The sequence below is a fragment of the Cavia porcellus genome, unplaced genomic scaffold, assembly GCF_034190915.1.
Source record: "Cavia porcellus strain 051 isolate PalLab524CR breed Dunkin Hartley unplaced genomic scaffold, mCavPor4.1 scaffold_23, whole genome shotgun sequence".
In the NCBI taxonomy this organism is placed as follows: domain Eukaryota; kingdom Metazoa; phylum Chordata; class Mammalia; order Rodentia; family Caviidae; genus Cavia; species Cavia porcellus.
The window spans coordinates 7552939-7570923 of NW_026947506.1; the positions used below are offsets into that span (position 1 = coordinate 7552939).

At 54.5% G+C, this 17985-nt stretch overlaps 1 protein-coding gene across 5 annotated transcripts in view; it reads left to right on the forward strand.

Annotated features, from left to right (window-relative positions):
• The window catches only part of Wdfy4 (WDFY family member 4), a 216713-nt gene that overhangs the window by 65006 nt on the left and 133722 nt on the right, over positions 1-17985 (forward strand). For 4 of the 5 annotated variants that reach the window (XM_013148615.3, XM_063233764.1, XM_063233763.1 and 1 more), the window contains exons 14-24: positions 3459-3673; positions 4422-4519; positions 5213-5432; positions 5773-5849; positions 6700-6921; positions 7630-7808; positions 8982-9213; positions 10256-10401; positions 11348-11459; positions 12067-12257; positions 13738-13890. In XM_013148615.3, the coding sequence (XP_013004069.1) occupies positions 3459-3673; positions 4422-4519; positions 5213-5432; positions 5773-5849; positions 6700-6921; positions 7630-7808; positions 8982-9213; positions 10256-10401; positions 11348-11459; positions 12067-12257; positions 13738-13890 (1845 nt within the window). Of the gene's footprint in view, positions 1-1635; positions 2571-3458; positions 3674-4421; positions 4520-5212; positions 5433-5772; positions 5850-6699; positions 6922-7629; positions 7809-8981; positions 9214-10255; positions 10402-11347; positions 11460-12066; positions 12258-13737; positions 13891-17985 lie in introns of those variants that run through there. The other variant, XM_063233765.1, reaches the window with a different exon arrangement.

Here is a 17985-nt window from a genome sequence, read left to right on the forward strand (position 1 = left end):
GGCTTCCCTGACAGTCACCTCCTGGCCTCTGCACATGCTGTCCCCTCATCAGGAAGACCATCTCCTTGCTGGCCTGGCTCTCTTCACTATTCTTAACTCCTACTCACCACATTGAACCCCTGGGTGAGGGCACCACCCGTGTCCTACACCCCCTGAGCTGCAATCACAGGGCAGCCGTCCCGTGAGGGGTTAGACACGGACACGAAGAGATAGAGGTGCAGGGTCCTTGTCCCCAGCTCTCCACGCGAGGGGCTGAGGGAGGAAGAGGAGAAGCCAGGAGAGGGGAGGAGGAGCAGGAAGAAAGAGAACCAGGTGCGGTGTGACACTTACTGCAGGGGAAGCACGGCCATGGCGTGGGTGGGGGGGGGAAGTCTGGAGGGTTTCTGGGAAGAGAGGCTGCGTGAGTCGTTGCTCTCATAAGAGTCGCATCCCAGCAGAAGGCTGGGATTGAGAGACCTCCCAAGCTTCCTGCATCAGGGGCAAAGGGGGAGAGCATCGCTGCGGCTGGAGGACAAGGGGACCAGAGGGGAGGATGGTCTCTGTAGCCTGAGCACATGGAGAGTGCTGACCCATTAGGCTGGGTTCTGCTGATTCTCGGGGAGTTGGGCTCTGTCTTACCCCGAGGCCACACACTCCTGAGCCGGCACAAACTCTTGCCCGTGTAAGGGGTAGACTAACTGACTCTAAGAAAGCGAGGCTCAAACCAACACACCTGCCAAGTCCTGCACACTGTTGGCCCCTGCAGCCCTGTTATGGTCTTTGGAAATGTTTTGAGCGAAGATCACTCAAAGCCCATCCCTTCTCCTCCCAAATCATCAAGCAAAGACTGTTTCAACCAAAGTGGAGCAAACAGTGAATCCAAACTCAGGTCGCTCACAAAACCTCTGGTTCTTTCAGGATGTCTGGGGGAAGATGATGCTGGGCCTGGCGGGCTCCTGTTTGTCAGGATGGCATGGCTGGGTCCAGCGCCTGCACCCTGGCCTTCTTGGAATTACTCCCATGTAGCAACTCACTGTTTTTGCTGTGACATAATCCTTGAGGCTGGGTTCTGTGGAAAGAAGAGAGGTTCATGCAACTTACAGTTCTGCGGGTTCAAGGGCTTAGGCTCAGCTCTGGTGAGGACCAAGAGGAAGATGAGAGAGACAGAGGGGGAGGTCACATGGTGAGAGAGCATCACCTTCATGACCTAAGAGTCTCCTGCTAGGTGCTGCCCTTAAAGGTGCAACCTTGGCGTGCTGGGGACCAAGCTTTTTGGGGGTGCAAACCACACCTGATCCACAGGACCCAGGACTCAGGGACCACAGAACCCAGGGCACCATCATGCCATTATTGGGGCCGGATGCATCTGGTGCAGGAGAGAAGTGTGACAGGGACAGGATGACGTGTGGATGGTCAAGAGGCGAGAGCAGAAGGCACCTCAGGGTCCCACAGTTGCTCTGCGCCCACCTGCACCCCAGGCCCCGCCCGCTGCCCGCGACTGTGTGCCCTTAACCAGAGTCCTGATGGAACACGGTCCCTCCCGCCCTGGAAGTCGCGTGTGTTAGGAAAATCAATCCCACCGTGGGGGAAAACAGACCTGCTGGGGGGTAGCTTCCTGCTAGCGGTCACACTTTCACTAAAACCCCCACTTTACAGGAACCAACACTGAAAAGAAAAAAAGCAGCACGTTTTATTCAAAACAAGGCGATATTGGTATTGACAGAGCTGTAGCGATCAATTTTCTCTCCTGCATTATGGAGCATCGAGCAGTTTTGGAGGAAACTCAGGCACCATTAGACACGCTCAGCACTTCCCTCTTCTGAAAACTTTTTCTTTCTCCCGCTCTCTTTTTCCCTTTTTAAAATTTATATTGTAAGTATTAGTGCTTGGTTGAAAAAGGAAAAAAAAAAAAAAAGCAACAACAACAAAATCAAAACCAAAAGGCTGCAAAGCACTAAGGGAAGTGCTGGTAATAAAAACTTGGAAACGATGGGGATTTCCTTTTAGTTCTTATTAATAATGCACCGCGGTGTTGTTTTTGCATCTTGCTTCATACAGATCGTCTCCCCAACTCTTACCCCAAATTAAAAGAGAGCGAGCGGTCCAGGGAGGGAACCCTCAGGGCAGGATTGCGGCCGCCTGCTTCTGTCTCCAGCAGATGGGGTGGGAAGGGGAGGATGCAGGGCGCACTGAGGGCACCGCAGGACAGCCGGGAGCCTCCGAGGGACCAGTGGGGGCTGGTGACAAGGCTCTGCAGTGAAAACGATGGCCCTGGAGGCTGAGCACAAACGGCTTGGCGGGGCTCCCTCAGGTCTCCCGCAGGTTTCTGGTCCCCTCACGGCTGAGCCTGTGCGCCTAGCATCTCGGGCTGGCTGTGCAGATGTCACATTTAAAGAGAAGGGGGATCCTGTGACCCAGAGGCGGGTCCAGTGTGCAGCCCAGGGTCCCACTGTGCAGAGTGAGAGGGGGCCCCTCAGGAAGAACGAATGCAGTTCTCACGGGACCCGCATGGGCTGCTGAGCCAGGGGTCCCAGAAAAGTGTGTCAGGTTCAGCTTCAGGGCTCACCGTGGGGTCACTCTCTTTTGGGAAGTTGCTAAGTTTCCCAGGCTGGGTGATTGAACTTACATCCTCCTGCCTCAGCCTCCCAGCGTGCTGGGGTTACAGGTGTGGATCTCCAAGCTTGGCTTTGTCTTTGCACTTAAAAAGGAGACCATTAAAAAGGACTGTACTATATCTGCTCAAATGCTTACTGAGCCCACGCTCTGCTTTTTTATCTACGTGGGTTAAGGAACATACAGCAAGGGAGGGAGCCTGAAACCCAGCAGGGGGAGGACGAGAGCTTTGAGTCCCCGAAACAGAGGCAGGGCCAGAGGCAGTCAGAGGGACACAGTGGCGAACCTATGATGACCTCAGGACCATTGCACCTGCTCCAGCGAGTGGGGTGTATGCGCATGCCTGTGTGTATACACGCATGGGCCTGTGTGTGTGTGCATGTGTGTCTGTGGGGGTCCCTCTGGTAGACTCACGATCTCTGGTGGACTTCATTCATTACACTGTTGGTGCAGGTGCAAACACAGGAGCCCAGTGAGTGGAGGTGGCTGGCGCAGTGTGGGACCACTGGACACATGGCCACTTCCTGGCACCAACGGCTTGGCTCGTCCTAGCTTTGAGAGGGGCTACGATTGTCACACGGATGTGTAGACTTTCCTGTATTAACAGTTCAATCAGAAAGGTCCTAGTATCACATAAGCAGACAGCACACGTGCCACAGTGGAGCCATGTGCAGCTGTCTGCAGGGTGTGTGTCCCCGTGCGCCAGCCTCCCCGGCTGCTGTGTGAGGGAATTCAGGAAGAACCCTGGAGATGGACACTGGTGCTGCGGGCAATAGTCGGCTCGTTCTGCCACCAGTGCCCTGCCGAAGTCCCCCAAAGGACACACCGGCTCCGAGGGCTCATGGCTTGCTCTGGTCGCCTCTCAGCTGTCGGAGGAGATCCAGTGCTCCGTGGCCGGCCACCTGCTCTCCCTGGTGAAGTCAGAGAAGAACCGGCAGGTCATGTGTGAGGCCGGCATGCTCAGGACGCTCATGGCCTCCTGCCGAGGTGCCCTCCGTGCCAGCAGCAGCCCCCTGCACGCGCGTCTCATCAGGATTTTTGAGAAGCTCGCTTCCCAGGCCATCGAGCCTGACGTGCTGAGGTACCGCACGCACTGTGCACTGAGTCCCTCAGGGTGCATTGCTGGGTGACAGGTGCGGCTTGGGCAGCAGCGCCTCTGCAAGGATCCTGGTACCCGTCCTTGGCCCGCTACTGGAGCCCACGGACGTGCTCTTGGTCTGTGCTGAGCAGTGTGCTGGTGGCCATGAGGCGGACGAGCCTGCACGGGGCACCAGTGGTTCAGGGAAGAGACTGCCAAGATGGGAGGCCTGGCTGGACCCTGAGGTCTAAACATGTTCCTGGGGAGTCTCTCCTGGGTTGGGAGGTGGCAGCTTACAGCAGGAGCAGAGGTGGAAGGCTTGAAGGCCCAGGGGATGGTGCAGGAGGGAGGCCGAGGCTCTCCAAGGATCCTATGCTGCCCTGGAGGGGCACAGGGAGGGCGTTGCTAAGGGTCACGCTGTCTGGCCCCTGCTTACACTGGGAGGAGGCACGGAGGGCCACAGGCCAGTCCCTCCTGCCAGTGGACAGACGAGCTGGGCAGCCACCACGCTGGCAGGCAGATTCCTAGAGGCCTAGAACAGCATACCTCACGAGGTTCCCGTTGGAGCACTAATCCTGCTGGTTCTCTGAGTTGGGTGGCCCAGCAGGGACGGTGTCTCTGTGTGACAAGGCTGCTTCAAGGTGGAGGGGCAGGGGGAGCAGGTGTCTAGGAAAGTGGTTTGGATGAAGCAGGAGAAAACCACTGTCAGTATGATGTCCTCACTTGGTTCTCCGTATGTGGTGATGTCCAGGCAGTTTCTAGGACTGGGGATTCCCCTACCACTGTCAGCTGCATCGACGCTCCCCAAAGCACTTCCTGAGGACAGCAGAGACACCCTTGGGTGCTCAGGTATGCCAGGGAAGCCAGAGAGCAGGCTAACGGGTGTTGGGCAGGGTCGCCCACAACAGGGAAAGGGATGGATTTAAGAGTGGTTTCATGTGCTGCTCAGCGGTCGGGTCCCTGGAAAAAGGCCAGGCCCCATGGGAAAAGGGGGCCTTCTCCATGTAAACTGCGTGCTGGGGGTACCTGCTGCCCTCCAAGGCCTGGATCACAAGACAGGCATGGAGTTTCCTGCACGACCCTGCGGTCCCCGGTGTGCACCACAGGCTTTTGTACTGTTCATGACTCTGGGGTGAATGGGGGGCTGGAGAGGAGCCTAGGTGATGACCAGAGGGAGGATGCTGTCCAGGAAGGTAGCTGGGAGGGACAGAAGCTGCAGACATCTCAGGCTGAGAGGCTGCAAGGCCGGGAGGCAAGGACGGAGGTCCAGCATGGACCTGGTGCAGAGCGAGAGCCAGGGCCCTGTGGAGGGCAGGCAGGGCTCGGCCAGGCAGACCACAGAGCTACAGCAGTGCTGGGCTGGGAAGTGCCCCCTACTGGAACCAAAGGGAGATGCTTCCCAGAGGGCCAGGTCCTTGCCACGCTGTCCCTGAGACAGCGGAGGCCAGTGTGAAGCTCCTGGCGACTGCTGTCTGTTTTACCTGGACAAGGCCAGGCTCGAGCACCGGCCAAGGATGTGGTTTTTCTTGCTCGCTGCTGTAGAGACACCAGCTGCAGATCCAGGGGCAGCAAAGGGACCTTCCGATGCCAGTCCTGCCATGGCCCTGGACGGCACGTCCTCAGGGGCAACCCGGGACTCCAGCCCGGCCCATCAGACGGCGTTGAGCCTCATCTCCATGACCTCCCCGCGCAACCTGCAGCCCCAGCGAGCTTCCCTGGCTCCATCCTTCGTGGAATTTGACATGTCTGCGGAGGGTTACGGGTACAGCCGGCGTCCACACACCCAGAAAGCAGTTTATTGGCTTCCCAGCACCTCTGGTGCATGTCACATGGCTTGTCCCACGTCTCTCAGTCGTGGGCATCTGCTATGCCCTGAGTCCCCAGCTGGGAGGACCAGAGTCCCCTTCCTGGCTGTGGCTGTGTCCTGTATCATGCCATCCTGTGCCACCTCCAGTGCGGGTCCCCTTCTTTGGGGTCTCCTGGTGCTACCAGCTTCCTTCTGTTCTTGGGAAGTGGCCCCTGAGTCCCGCAGCCCAGACCAGCTGTACTGATGTGGGCAGCCCCTTGTTGGTCCGTGGTCTGAGATGGTCTCCTCTTCCCAGGTGCCTGTTTATTCCGACCCTGTCTACTATTATGGGGACCAGTACCGAGTACTCCGTCTCCGGAGGGATCGGGACAGGTAGGTCCCCTGTGGCCCTAGGAGTGAGTCTTTCTGTGACCTTAGTGGTCAATTTCTGCTTGGTATTCCGGAAAGTGTGAGTCCTCCCTTGGTCCTGAGTTCCCATAGACAGATGGTCGTCCTCCAGCTAAGTGTGGCCACCTCCTCCGGGACAAGCATCCTGGTCACTGCGTCCCAAGACCTCAGCCCATGGCCAGGCCCAGTCAGTGTTGAGAGGCCCATGGTGACTGGGTTTGATTCCTGGCATGGCACCTGGCGTGGGCAGAGATGGGCACATCACCTGCCTTGAGGGTCCTTACTTCCTACAGCAAGCGAGTGCTGAGAGCCAGGGCCTTTGGGGACGAGGGAAGACCTCTTCTCAGGTGGGGCTGGTGCTAAGGTTGCCGCCATCCCTGTGTGTCACCAGCCCTGATATGGGGCAGAGGACACGGGGCAGAGGACACAGGGCATCCCTGGAGCGGGGAATGAGCCTGTCGGGTGTCCTCTGCCCCATGAAGCCTGGCTTCAGATCAACAGAACAGGGGTCCAGGTTGTGACAGGCTTGGGGGCAGGGGTGGCCCCTCTGCTCCATGGCAAGGCAGCTGGGACCTTGGAGGGCAGGCCAGCAGACTGGGAAAGGCTTCGAGACCTCGGAGCGGTGCAGCAGGAACATACCAGGGCAGGAGCGCAGCTGCCTCCCAGGGCCTCCTCCTCGTCCTGCAGTGAGGGACAGCTGCGTCCTTGGCTGTGGATTGGGATGCAGTAGGTGTGAGGCTGCTGGGCCCGGCACCTCCGCCAGGTGACTCAGCACCAGTCCTGGTGAGCGCACACTCACTTCCTGAAGAGCCTGACTATGCTTGTGTCGCCACAGGTGGAGCCAGGCCCTTCCCTCCCCCTGGGGGACTCACCTTCTCCTGCTGGTTCCTGGTCAGCCGGCAGGCCGCTGTCACCGAGGCCCACCCGCTCCGCTTCCTCACCCTGGTGCGCCACCTGGCCAGGACCGAGCAGCCCTTTGTCTGCTTCTCCGCCAGCCTCTGCCCAGAAAGCCTCTCCTTGGTGGTGTCCACAGAAGAGAAGGAGTTCCAGCCCCTGGGTGAGCCCGCCATCCAAAGTGGTTTTGCCACACTGGGGGGCAGGGGGCCGAGTTAGAGGCTCTGGCCTTGGACACCTGTAAAACCTGGGGGCTTCCGGTCTCTGCATCTTTGGGTCATGGTCCTTGGTTCCACATCTGCTGGAAGAGCTAAGTAGTTGAGGGTTTTGTGAGCCAGGCCTGGCTGCACGGGTCCTGCTCATGGCGTCTCTGAAGAGTGGCTTGAAGGAAACTCGGGCTTTACTGTCCCTGGCTGCTCCTGACCCTACCCTTGTTCTTGGGTCTTAGCCTTGTTCTCCAAGCTGCCTGAGGGGGCCCCAGAGTGTCCAGGCCACTGATCCTCTGGTGTCCTGAGTCAGCTTCTTAGGTAGCACAGGGAAAGCCCAAAGAGGGGACGTCCTGGCTCACAGCAAGTGCCTCTCTGGCTTTGGTCGCATGTGAGTGTCACTGCAGAATCCCTCCACCTCGGTTTGAATCCTGGCGGGGCAGCCTTGGGTGGGTTACCTCTGCTCTCTGTGCTTGTGGACGATGCAACAGGAGCAGCAAAGCACCTGCCTCGCAGTGACCATCAGATAACCTGTGTCTGGTGCTCGAGGAGCCGCTGCCCTCGCTGCTGGTGTCATGTGTTATAAGAGGGCCAGGCCGCTTCCCCAGGTGCCAGGTCTGCCATGTGATGCCTCATGGTAGTCTGGTCTTTGTTTTCTCTTCCAGATTTCATGGAGCCCGAGGACACCATCGAGCCCTCTGCTGGACGCCAGCTTCAGGTCAGGTGTGGCCAGCTGCTGGCCTGTGGTCAGTGGCATCACCTGGCTGTGGTTGTCACCAAGGAGATGAAAAGGAACTGCACTGTTTCTACCTATCTGGATGGACAGGCTATCGGCTCAGCCAAGGTGAGGTGGCGCCCCTGACCCAGCTGCACTGGCCTCCCGGCCTGGTCACTCTGGAGCGCCCTGGCCTCAGATCTGCATTGTCTGTTACTTTGCCAACCTGGCAACCTGTCACTTGCTTTAGCATTCCTTGTGGAAAAGCTGGTCATCTACCATTAGATTGCTTTTGCACCTTTGTTGAAGATTAGTTGTGCCTATCCGGGTAGGTTTATTCCTGGGGCCTCCGTTCTATAAACACTGATCTGTGATTATCGCTCCATGAATGCTGCCCTGTCTTGGTTTTTATAGTTAGACCATGTGCGTTGTTATGGTTCTGTGCTTTTTCACACTTACTCTTTTTCAAAATGGTTTATTGTATTCTAGAGCCTGTGTGTTCCATATTAGTTTTAGCATTAGCCTGTCTCAGCGTACCAAATAATCTTGCTGGGAATTGCGTTAGATTAATTGGAGGAAAATTGTATGTTTACGGTGGTGAATCTTTCTGTCCATGGACACGGTATCATTTTGAAATTTTCATTATACCGATCCCATTCCTCTTATTAAATTATGTAATTTTTATTTGAACAACTGTAAATGGTGTTGTTTTAAATTTTAATTGGTGCTTACGTGTTAGTCCACAAGTATGTGATTTGGTGTGTGTGTTGATTTGGTGTCCTGATGAGTTCACCGTGGTGGTGAACCCATGGCACGTTGTTTCAGGAGGCTGTGCATACCGTTGGCAGCTCTAAAAGGTTTGCCTTCAATATTCTAGGGGATTTTTAAAATTTCCTAGGAATGTTCTACGCTGGCAAAGAGACAGTTTTATTTCTTCCTTTCTAAGCTTTATCACTATCGTTAATTTTATGAATCTTCATTAATATGTCAATAATGGACCTTTAAGTTTTTAGTAGAATAATTGGCACAGGAGAGATGGAATTTTATTTCCTTTATTTCTCCTTCTGTGTCTTATCAAGTTTGCTTCCAAAGGTAGTGCCAGCTTTTTACCCACACCTACATTTTGTAGTTTATTTTGCTACATGAGTTCCCTTTTTAATTTTGTAGATTTTTGTAGGCATTTTATTTTAAAGAGAGGACATGGTTCACTGTGCTGCATCTCTCTGAGCTTATTTGATTAACCCTGAGATTCCCTCTGAGATCAAACCCCACGTCCTCTCTCCGTCCTGTTTGCCCTCACAGATGCTGTACATCCAAGCCTTGCCAGGCCCCTTTCTTTCCATGGATCCATCCGCCTTTGTGGATGTCTATGGGTATATTGCCACCCCTCGGATCTGGAGGCAGAAATCGTCATTAATCTGGCGTCTTGGCCCCACCTACCTCTTTGAAGAACCCATATCAGTGGATACTCTGGAAGCTATTATCAAACTCGGCCCGAGATACTGTGGTAACTTCCAAGCTGTGCATACTCCAGGTATGGAGAGTTCTGATTGATAATGTCTTTGCTGGTATTAGTTTTTTAAGTGGACATCTAGTTATTTATAGCACATTTGTAAAGAATGAACTCAGCTCGGGTCAGTCATTAGGGTAGACCTCTGTACCTGGATCATTATATATTTACAATCCAACAGAAAATGTCACAGAAAAGGAAGTGATGATGTCCTTTAGATTTCCTCTCCCAAGCTCCTAATGGAGGAGGATGGGTGGGTAATGCTACGAGCAGAGAAAGAGAGAAGAGAATGAGATAAATAAGTTGCATTCCTTTTAATGAAGAAGCTTTTTAACTAAAGTATACTGTTGTCTTCAATTATTAAACAGGCAGACAAAACATCTACATTCACCGTATTGATTGTTGGCTGTTCAAGCCGAGAGCGCTGCTCTCTGTGCTCCTTGAGTTGGGGGTCAGCTCCCATCTGGGGAGAAATGAATGCACGGGTGGGAAGGCCTTGCGCGTGGGGAGGTGCTGTCTCCAGGCCTGGGTTTTATTTGAGATTCATTTCCTGTGCAAATGGCCCTGACCCGAGCAATGGGACCAGGTCAGGACTGTGGCCACAGTTGCATGGACTCTGTCTTCACACACCACACACTTCTAGAAATGACATTGGGTCCTGCCGACTTGGGGACTACGATGCTGATTCCAAGGTGGTTTCTCACCCCCACTGTGCAGCTCCTGAGAAATTTGCACTTCCTTTTTTATAAATCAGATTTCTTGTCCCTTAGCACATTGGCATTGGATAGATGTTTTAAACTCTGGTAGTTTAATACCCAAGATATCTCTGCTTTATAGAAGGCTCCATCTTGGAGATGTGGTTACCGTTTTTGTGTCAGAGAAGAACAGGGTAATGCAAAGCTTAGGAATTTTAACATACAACTTTGCAAAAACACGCAGCACAGCAAATGTACAAACGTCCTCTCCGTGATTACTTTGCCGTGAGACTGTAGGTGCTTAACTGTCTGAGGGTTAGTTCCTTCTCTGTAAAGAGACACTACACCTGATTGGAAATGTGTTGCTGCAGGAGAAGACCCAGATGGCGAGGCCACGCCCCTCATCACAGAGGAAAAGGTCTCCTTTGGCTTCCACGTGGCCAGCTCCTCCACCACCAGCGTGGCGGACCTCAGAAGTGCCTACAATGAGGTGGACAGCCGCCTGATCGCTAAGGAGGTAACCCCCCCATCTTCACCACCGGTCCAGATTCCTGGTGCTTGAGTGAACACGGATTTGTGTTTGTCTGAGCATGGCTGGGTGGGCACGTGTGTGCATAAACTCTGCTTCACTGTGTTACAGTACCCTGTGCCTTACCCTTCCCTCCCCCAAGACTGGCCCTCTTATTTATAATCTCAGAGACAGAGAGAGAGTGGGAGCTCTTCCTGGTGTAGCAAGAACTTGTGGAACATTTTCATTTCTGTTGTGATGTCCAGAGAGCAGCGCTGGCCTCTCTTTGGATTCTACTGACTGCTCCAGGCTGCACAAATGGGCTTTGAATTGCTGTCACTTTTTAAAAACAGTGAACTTGCAGAAAAACAGGAAAACGCGTATAAATGAGGATGCTCTGTGATTTATGACTTCTGGTTCCCGAGTAAACATCACCTTTGGCTCTTAGTGCTGATGCGTGTGGGCTGATCTGTTGAGGTCACCCTCAAGAACAGAAAGCCCCTTGCAGCAAGAGGGCCAAGGGACAAGGTGTCGCCACGCCACAGCTGTGCTCACCGCTTCCTGGTGGAGGTCCCCCAACTCTTGTCTTGTACCCTTCAGAAATCAGGAGGCCTGGGCTTTGCAGAATGGACACAGCTCAGGCTGAGGAGGCCGTGGCTGCCTTGGCCTGCTGGGTCCTCTGAGATGACCTCAGGTGCTTCCTGCCTTTGAGCCCTCACTGAAAGCTGCTTTCACCAGAGCCGCTCAGTTAAGACGCAGCTTAGGAGGGGGACAGGGACCTCACATTTTGGCTTCCCCCCCCCCCGACATTGGTTCAAGTGTGATTGTCCACTCATCATTGCCTATGGAGCACCAGCCTGGCCATGCCCTGGGGACCCTGACTTCTACGGGCTCATGACCCACACCCCCTCTTTCCCAGGAGACTCTCGAGACTAACTGTTGCCAATTTCTGTAGATGAACATTTCCTCGCGTGACAACACTACACCCGTGTTCCTGCTGAGAAATTGCGCTGGACACCTCTCGGGTTCGCTCCGGACCCTCGGAGCTGTGGCTGTGGGCCATTTAGGTAGGTCAGCAGGGAGGAAGGGCTGGGCCTCCCTGGAACTGTGGAGTACAGGCCAGATGGGGTGTGCTGGGGCCCAGGCCAGGAGAGCCTGAGTGGGATCCAAAAGTCACAGAGCTCAGTGCTCCCTAGCCCATCTGAGGATGGTGGAGAACTCAGCTACAAGAAGGCCAGTTCCTGCAAGAAGGTAGAGCCTGCCTAAGAGGCAATCGTTTTTGGAGACTCGCGGGTAGGACCTCTTGGTCACCAGGCAATGGGGCATAAGCCATGCACTGAGCTGCTGCAAAGCTTAGACTAGCAGGTGGCAGAGGCAGGGAAGCCTGACGTGTTCAGAGCCACCAGGGGAACAAGCTGCACTGTCTCTGGCTCCTAGGCACTGTGACACAGAACAGGGAGCAGCCCCCTGCAGCCTCTGGGCTTCAGCCTTTCCATGACACAGAAGGCCCTCCATCAGGGCCCTCGCCTCTCCAGGCTTTCCCAGCCCCTCCCCGATGCCCCTTCCGGCCTTCTGGATGGAGGCTGGATGGCCCCTGCACCCGCCTGCTGTGGGGACTTTGCATGGCAGGTGGCTGCAGTGGAGTCGGTCCAGTGCCCTGTTTGTCTCTTGCAGGGGTGAGGGTCTTTCACTCCAGCCCGGCTGCCAGCAGCTTGGACTTCATTGGTGGCCCTGCCATCCTCCTGGGCCTCATCTCTTTAGCAACAGATGACCACACCATGTACGCGGCCGTGAAGGTCCTGCACTCGGTTCTGACCAGCAACCCCATGTGTGACCGCCTGATGCAGCACATCAGCGGGTACCAGGTAACCCACCTTGGACAGGCTCAGCCGCCAAGGGACAGGGACGGGCTCCTTCGCCAGAGGGACATTTCCTGCAGGGTGACTTTTGGCTGGTGGTAGGCTGTGGGACTGGCATGGTCATAGCAGAGGAGGGCCAGGTGACAGCCAGCCTGTGTGGTTCTGAGCTGGGTGCTCACCTGTGTGAAGCTTCTAGAGCTTTCTCTGGTGACTCTAGGGCCCCCTGTGTGTCCTCTCCCACAGCTGAAGGGCCAGCCTGCTGGGTTGGGAACCCCTCCTTGTCCTTTAGCTTGTTCTGTGACCCTGAAAGAGTTATTTACCCTCTTTGTCTCAGAGGAGCTATGGACCGTCATAGCTCATGCATCGCAGGGCTGCTGTGAGCACTGGGTTTCATATAAACAAGGGGCTCCCCACTCCCCCCAGAGCTGCTAGCTACATGGGTCCTTCATCTCTCTGTGCCTGTCCTCCCTGTGTAAACCAGGACTGGCATATCTATTGTGGAGGGTTGTGCTAATTACGTGTGCAAACCCAGGCTCAGGTCCTAGAAGGGCGCTTGTGCAGGGAATTGTGCACGCGTGATGTAATGGTCACTGTTGTTTACGACTGACCTGGTCAGAGGAGATACGAACACTGCCCTTGAGTGACTGCTGCACGGGGAGAGGTGGCCTTTGAGGAGCCACAGGAGCAGGACCAGAGGTGCACACTGCAGTCACCCTGCTGGGTCTCAGTGGGGGAGGTCAGATCACAGACGTGGTAACACTGTGACCAGGACGGTGTGAAGCGGTGTTGTGCCATCTTTCTGGCTGTGCTGGAAGGGGAGGGCAGTGTCTGGGAGAGGACAGAGAGCAGCGTTAGGACCAGAGGTGGGGAGCTGAGCTGTGCAGGCGACGAGCCCATCAGGGGGAGGGGGACCGATGTCCATCAGGAGGAGGTGGACTGGACACTAGGACCGCCTGGGTGGTCATCTGGGTGGGCAGTGCTTGGTAGGGGTGCATCTTCCTAGGCTCTGGGAGGGGCTGGCTCCTGAAGGTCTCCCTGGGACCCCCACTGGGTGGTAGGACATAGTTACTGCTAGCTTCCTGGGCCACAGGAGGACACATCTGGTGGCTGCAGGGGAAGGAAGGCTGGTGTGACCGGGCTCCTGGGTGGATGAAGGCTTCCTGGGGATTCTTCAGCTCCTGTGAGATGCTTATGCGTACAGGATGCAGGAACAGAAAGTGGGAAGCCAAGGAGGTGACCAGGAGCACTTGTCACCTGGGGGAAACCAGGGAGGAGATTCTGAGAGATGCAGGGGACCCGGAGTGAGGCCAGGTCACCTGCAGGGCAGGAGCCACAGAGTCAGCGCAGGCTTTGCCTCTGAGAATGTGGGCACAGGATGGCAGCCCAGCGAGCAGGGCTTTGCCACCGGGGCTGCCCAGGGCGCAGGCTGCAGAGGGAGGCTGAGCCCCGCAGGTGTTCACAGGCCGCCCCCTGCGTCCCCTCTCAGATCCTGGCGTTCCTCCTGCGGAAGAAGGCCTTCCTCCTCAACCACCGCGTCCTCCAGCTCATCCTCTCTGTGGCCGGCACTGCGGAGCTGGGCTTCAGGCCCTCTGCGGTCACCAACATGGGTGTCTTCCAGCACATTCTCTGCGACTTCGAGGTGAACCAAAGGGCTGAGTCCTTCAGGAGTGTGCGTGTGCGCGTGTGTGTGTGTGTGTGTGTGTGCACATGTGTGCACATGTGCATGTGTGCATGTGTGGTGGGAAAAGCCTGGAAGTTCCCATATGCCAGTTGATTTGCTTCCCACAGAGTCCCCATGGCAGGGACTACTCAGGTTCTGGAGCCTGGTGTGAATTATACTTAAATCCTGCCACCTCTGGGCTGTGTGGCCTTGGGCAATGTTCTTGACCTATCTGGGCCCCATAATCCTTATATGTGACCTGGAGACTGTCACTTCTTGTTTGGGGGCTCTGGTGGGCTTAAGCCAGGTAGTATCTGAGAGAGGAATTTGACCTATGAAGCATCACATCCATAAGGGGGTTCAGAGAGTGACCCCAACTCTTCTGGATGGCACTTTGCTATTTCCAGTGAGTCTTTGAGACACTGCAGAGGAGCTGGCGGGGATGGGCTATGTCTTGGGATCCCCTGATGCTCAGTAGCCAGGGACTGTCCACAGCCATGTGGCTGGGTGCCATGGCAGGGCAGGAACAGGGCAAGAAGAGAGGAGAGGAGAGGAGAGGAGGGGAGGGGAGGGGAGGGGAGGGGAGGGGAGGGGAGGGGAAGAGAGGGGAGGGGACGGGAGGGGAGGGGAGGGGAGAGGAGTGCAGCTTTAGGGAGTGGGGGCTGGGGCTGAGTTGTTGAATCCAGTGGGGAAAGAGCCTCCGGGTGGGGGTCTTCCACCTGTGGATCCTCCACGTGGGCACAGCCTGGCTTCCTGTGCCCGCAGCCTAGTGACACAGCTTGTCTGCACCGGTGCAGACGGTTGGTTGGGTGCACGCCTCAGCCTCTCTAGGTGGAAGCCTAGGGGATGATTTGAAAGTGGTCTTTCTTACAGATTAGCTTGCTCTTCTCGTAGAGTTTTAAATTAGAAAGTTCTGGCTGAGGCCCTCCTACATCCAAGACCCTGGCCCTGATGTCGAGGTTGGGTGATTCTCTCTGTGTTTTGTCCCTGATCACACTGGTGATCCCACTAGAGCCGTTGCTGGGAGCCCTGCCTTTTGCTGCGTAACAAATGCGTTTTAGTATTTTCATTCTGAACACACACAGCCACTGAGGTCAGAGGGACATTCCGCCACGCAGGGTGTCCCTGGTGCCCTCAGCACTGCTCCGGTGACAGTGCTCCTCCCATGTTAAAACCACTTTTAGAATGAGCTATCCAAGGTGCTCTGTGAGGATGAGGCCCTTGGACACCATTTTTAGAAAGTCAGTACCCTGTGCCACACCGCTGCTGTTAACAGGATGTTAGGTGAAGATGGGCACCTTAGGATTTTATTTTAGGTGAGTCACTCTGGTTGCAAGAGCCTGGAGCAGGGGCCTGATCAAGAGATGGCTGCAGAAATTCAGGTGGAAAATTTGAAACCTACGTTCAGGCAAAGGCAGAGGGTTGGAAGAGGGGGATCCATGAAGAAGCCATAACTCAGATTAGAATTGAAGGTCGGTGGCATATTGCGGGCTGCTGTGGAAAGAGGGCTGGGGATTTGTAGCCACCCAGGTCTACAGGAGAAAGAGAAACATTTTTAAGTTATTGCATAGAGCTTCTAAATCAGGAAGTTAGAATGACCAACCAACCAAGGAAATGAAAAAAACCAAAAGCAGAGTTCAGAGAAAGAAAGAAAGAAAAAATAAAAAAATCATAAAACAGGAAAGATAAAATATTCAGAGGAGCACTAAGACCTGGTTCCCATAACACGGGTAAACCTCTGTTAAGGTGAATCGGTGGCTGGAAGTGTAGCTCAGTGGTAGAGCACTTGGCTGACGTGCAAGGCCCCGAGTTCCAATCCCAGCTCTGAACAAGACAGTTGAAAGCCCCAACGAATGATAGGGGGAAGAAGAAAGGGGAGAATGCTGCAGTGAGAAAGATAACATAAAAATGAGGTCGGAGGTTTTGCATGAATGACTTAGAGAACTCAGCTCATATGGACAACCTCAAAGAAAACTTACGATTCTTGGGCTTGCTTACTCAAAAGGAAATTAGAAGCCCACAAGATTTATCACCATCAAGTGAATGGAACCGTTGGTTTGAAATGTTAGAAGCCAACCTCCTCTGTAAGGAGACTCTAGGTCCAAGGGGTTTGTAGGGAAAATCTGTGGGTCAGGCAGCAGGTGGCCCCAGACTCAGTAACCCTCCCAGGAGGCAGGAGGGATGGGCGCCCTCCTGGCTCACCGGACAGCTCTCCTGAGACCAGGAGACCACATACAGCACAGTGCAGGCAATGCTAGGTGGTAGGTTTGTCTGTCCTTCCTCAGGACAATCTTAATCATAAATGTAGCTGCCCAAGTCCTGAGTACGATACTGGAAAAGAAAGAGGAGGGGTCTCGGGACTTGGGGTTTGTGTTGCAAGTGGGAGACCTAAGTCTGAGAGCAGCTCGAGGGGGAGAGGTGCTAAAGATGGGCCAGTTTCTCAATTATTGAGGGAAGAGATTGTTGGTAGAAAGGTCCTAAAAGAAGATGGAGAGTTTGGAGACAAGCGGGCGCGATCCCTGATGTCAGGGAAGAACCAGAAACAGAAGAAGGAGCAGACAGGCGGCTGAGAGGCAGGGAGGGACAGAAGCCGAGGGATTCAAGTCGTAGGCTTCTGGTTTCTTAAAGCACCTCGTTTCTGAGAGCGAAGTGGTCTCAGGGTGAGGGACAGAGTAGCATCTGACTTTGCCCATTTGCTGTTCAGATGAGTTTAATCCAGGCGCTGCAGCACATTCCTTGGTATAGGGTTATGTGTTGCAGGACAATGATCAGAAGACCAATTTTCTCTCTCAAAATTCAGATATTTAGTACAGTGCAAAGACATTTCTGTGCTCTGGGAGGCGGAGGCAGAAGGGTGGTAAGTCTGATTCCAGCTGGGGGAACTTAGTGACTTACTGAGACTCTGTCTCAAAATAAAATGGTTGAACAGGGCTGGGGAGATAGCCCAGCATGAAAGCCCTGGGTTCCACCCCCAGTGCTAAGGCAGTGAGTGAATGAATAAATGCATAAATACGTTTCTAGGAAGTTAATAATCTTGACTCGTGGTAAGATGTTCTTCTAATGCTGGAAGGAAATGGGGGGCTGGGCGCTCCTGCAGGCAGGGGACAGGGGACCCCACTACTAGGCGGTAGGTTTGTCGACAGGGGACCCGACTGCTAGGTGGTAGGTTTGTCTGTCCTTCCTCAGCTTGCGGCCTCGAGGCAGGGAGCAGGAGCCGTGGTTTGTGGCCGAATGGCTGGTTTCATGGATAAATGCTCCCCGACCTCTCTGTGTGTCCTCTGGCAGTGTCTGGGCTTGTATTAAATTACCCTGAGGGCTGGAAAGCTGTCAGCTGGGTCTGGTTTCAAAGCACCACACTTACTTGCTTTGCTTTCTTTCTTGTAAAAAATCTAAGTGACCCGTAATAACCACACACAGCTTGTGTGACCCCAGGCTCCTGGGCTGGAGAGAGCTGGTCCCTGCACGCACCCCTCCTGAGGAACTATGTCCACAGGGCCCTTTGTGTTTCTCTGCAGTCAGGACATGAAGTGGGGACACCGCCAGTTTACAGTGGGGTCCTCATCGGCCCTGGGGGTCACTGTCTGCCCCGTCTACTGTGTAGACAAGACAATGCCAGGCTTTGATGCCAGTCTCTGCCCACCGGAGACTAGGGTGACTCAGCCTCCCTGAGCGTCAAGCCCCTTCTTTCCTAAACAAAGACACCATAGTACCCCCTTTTCTGTGGCTTCACTCAAGACAGGTCCAGTTAGTCCAAAACTATTAAATGGAAAATTCCAGAAATCAACAGTTCATAAATTTTAAATAAGCCACGACAGTATTTGCTACTGTAATTCAATTTTGCTGTCAGTTATTACTGTCGATCTCCTGCTGTGTCTGCTTTATAAAATGAGCTCTGTCATAGGTTTATAAGTACAGGACAAACAGTGCCCGTAGAGCTGTGATTTCAGGTGTCCCAGGAGTACCTTGAAACGCATCTTCCTGCAGCTCTGTCCCATGGCTCAGCATCTGAGGACTTTTGTGGCCTCTCTTTCCTTGAGCACCTGATATTGTTTGCAGGCTGGGCATTTTTGCCGC